The 3,449-nt window shown below is 42.6% G+C and overlaps 1 protein-coding gene across 9 annotated transcripts in view; it reads right to left on the bottom strand.

Moving 5' to 3' along the window:
• ralgapa2 (Ral GTPase activating protein catalytic subunit alpha 2) overlaps positions 1 to 3,449 on the bottom strand; it is a 105,888-nt gene that overhangs the window by 50,593 nt on the left and 51,846 nt on the right. For all 9 annotated transcript variants that reach the window (XM_032500988.1, XM_032500986.1, XM_032500982.1 and 6 more), the window contains one exon: positions 38 to 166. In XM_032500988.1, coding sequence (XP_032356879.1) covers positions 38 to 166 — 129 coding nt within the window. The remainder of the gene's footprint in view (positions 1 to 37; positions 167 to 3,449) is intronic.

Below are 3,449 nucleotides of genomic sequence, written 5' to 3'. Positions count from 1 at the left end.
TGTGTGTGTGTGTGTGTGTGTGTGTGTGTGTGTGTACCTCTGAGGAGTCAGAGCTGAGAACGTGGGCTGCAGCAGTGATGAAATCTCCAACAAGCATGGTGAAGCCCGGCAGACCGAGGAAGAAGAAACGAGGAGAGCAGGAACGAATGATGGTGTTCAAAACATCCTGATGATAAGCATGCACATACACAAATGTTATTAGTCAGTACACAAGCCATCATTTTCATATTGATATTTATGTTACTAGCCATCAACAACTGACTTGATACCGGAATAAACCACTATCATCTATCAGAACTAAAACTGAGTATCTTAGCACTTCTTCACCGTTAGATGGAATTTGGTATGAACACATGGTCTTGTTAGAGTAGGTGGAGAGAAGCAGAAATATTTGGTAAATGGGCAACCATGTGAGAGATATGGCAGTGAGAAAGCTTTTTCCTAAACATTTTAAGTGTTGAGAAAAGTAAGGCATTCAACAGCACATGTCACTAAAAGACAGAAAAAAGAAGGGAGCGAGAGGAGCAGCAGATGGATTGTTCACAGAGGATAAGTTAAAGAGCTAAAGACCTCAACTTTTGTGAGTCCCATGTATATACACACAAGCAAACCTGTAATTAAAGCAAGAGACAAGGTATTGTTTTGCAGAGCTTCAGGCTGCTCAGTGGCAGATGGGTGCTCTTTCAACATTGACATATGCTATACTGCAGAGGGCTCTGCACAAAGTGCTCAAGTATGTACAGTATAAAACCATGTGACAAAAAAGCATAGAGAGCTCTTAACAGGTTTTCCATTCAATATTTAGGTAAATGGTTTTATGTACTATTCATTGAGAGAAGAAATAAAACAAACCAAAAACATATTGGTATGAGAATGCATTACCTCAGTAAGGCAGAAAGACTGATTCTCTCTTATCTGAGACATGCGCGTGCATACTTGTGTACAAAGGCAAGGTCCAGGCTAGAAACACCTGCCGTCTTGGCCATAAACTTGTGTAAATCGGACAGTTCAAACATCAGGGCACCTTAGTAAACATGCGTGCACACAATTTCTCTCGCTCTGTCTCTCTCTCAGTCACACACAGACACACAGACACACACACCTATCTATCTATCTAGGACATTAATCACCTGAAGCTTTGGTAAACAGGGAATGCAGGTGGACAAAAGAGGAATAGAATAAACATTCAGAGGCAATCCAACATGATGCACTGCATGGGGAAAATTGGTGGAAAGAGCTTTAGGATTGAGGGCCCATTTTACCCTCATTTTGTTGGTAATTGACCTCTGAAGCATAATGTGCAGTGCAGAAAGAGGTAATTAGCATGCAACAAACTGTTGCTTGATTGCCTAAAATGAGCATTTTAGAGGAAGCCACAAATGTAGAATACAAAGTGTTTTCTATTGTATGTAGAGGAAACCTGATTTGAGGTGTGTGTATAGAAATAGGAATTGAGCCCCACATGTGGCTCTGTGTTGGCAGTCGGAATGGCCCCTGCATCAACAAAAGGTGCATTAATGTAACTCTGAATAGAGCCACCTCAGGCCTTTTCATTTGGCCTCATCTCGAGGAAAACACGCTCAATCCACCTGCTGGCACCTGGGGTGACAGAGTTCAGTCCAGTATTACTCATCGGAAAGTTTTTGTCTCATTTACTAAACATGGACATTTCCAGTTTAACATGGGCTGGATTTCCTGTTCAACACCACTATCATCACTATAAATATCTGGAGTTTTCCCTTCACAAGCTGTTAAGAACAGATATAACCTACCTGCATAACTACAAGGTAAGAGGTTTAATCAACAGCCACGTCTGTGGTTTAGGGATCAACTGTCACTTTTCAATCCGGCAATATGTAAATTATACAAGACCTCTTTTTTGCAGTGAGAAGATAGGTCTGAAGATAGGTCTGAAAGCCCAGGTGTGGAAAACTGCCTGTCCCCTTGTACCTAACATGTTAAGCTGCAAGATTAGCTGGTGTTTTAAGAGTATATGCATGGCTTACAAGTCTTTTTTAGCCTATGCTTAAGGAATTGATATACAAAAAGCTTTATTTGCGTGCACCGCTATACTTTACAAAATATGTTGTTGACTATTGCAGTCCAGACAGTAGACCTAATGGATAGATTTCTGATAGTGTGCTATGGCCATGCCTTTGTGAGACCAGTGACCAGAGGATGACAACCAGGACAATAGCCCTGATCTGGGCACTGTCAGATGGAAGGAGAATACTTTAAAAAGGAACTGTCAATTTTCTCTAAACTCAGTTGAATTTAATCTTGAAGATTTAAACTGGGACCCCTCTGTTCGAGCTATCAAACCCTCACGAGAGTTTGATAGCTCGAGTTAAAATATTTAAAGATCACAGATATACAAAATAACACAAATTCCGCGGTGCGTAATTTGCACAGCAGTAGTGTATTTAGGCTGCGGTGGTGGGGACTGCAGGGGATGCCAAAAAAACGCAGCGGCCCTTTGCCAAAAGTTGAAAAATAATCAACTTTTTGAGAACCACAACCCGCATCAGGCTGCGGTGGCCAATTACCTAATATACAATCACCACAAACGGGCCATTTAAGTGACACTCCTATAGAGCTTCACAAGCCTGCATTAATCGCTGCAACGCCTGAATTGAATGCAGCCTCAAATACGGCCATTTCAGGCACATTTCATGACTTGAAAAACAGGTAGTTAAAAGAAAATGTGCAACCTGCAAGCTAGTGTATTTTGAGATACAAAAGTACACTACATACCGTTTGAAAAACCATCCTGTACTGAGGGCTACATTATTAATGTAAGCTAATACAGTATAATATACAGTATATGATGGATTTGAAAAAATGTTTTTTTTTCCTTTTTTTGGATGGAGTGGGGGTTGCGGCTGAAGGGAGAGAGGAAGGAGGAGGGGAAGAGTAAGAGCCACTTTCTTATGTTAAGCAGGCGTGCGGCTGTCCTCTATTGTGTGGCGTGAGGACTCTTTTCTCCGGCCAATTTGAGCATGCTTCAGTGGCCAGCCTGGCTCTGGCCCCCCCGATGCATTATAAAGAGCCACAACAAAAGCTAGAGAATGTTGCCTCGTCCCTCAATGTGCACCCCCTCCCCATTGCTCTGCTCTACTCTACACTACGTTCCCCAGGCTCCCCTCCCGCTCCTTCACATACTTGCATTCACACAGACAGGCAGGCAGGCCAGCCTACTCTGGGCCCCTCACAGACGTGTCAGTCTAACAGAGCGCGACAGACGTCAATCCTTAATTAATCACGTATACGCGGCAGGGGCTCAAAACATTATTTAACGACATGGAAAACATTCTAATAAGCTTGTCGCACTGCCAAGGCGCAACAGAAACCAAGCCAGGAGGGCATATATACACACACAAACACTTGCATCCAAAACACACCCCACCCACACACACTTTTATCCCGTCCTTTGTTTGTTTGTTTTTTTT

Source organism: Etheostoma spectabile, chromosome 20 (genome assembly GCF_008692095.1).
Source record: "Etheostoma spectabile isolate EspeVRDwgs_2016 chromosome 20, UIUC_Espe_1.0, whole genome shotgun sequence".
Classification (NCBI taxonomy): Eukaryota; Metazoa; Chordata; class Actinopteri; order Perciformes; family Percidae; genus Etheostoma; species Etheostoma spectabile.
The sequence above is the reverse complement of the archived record's forward strand: the minus strand, read 5'-3'. Positions and strand labels throughout refer to the sequence as shown.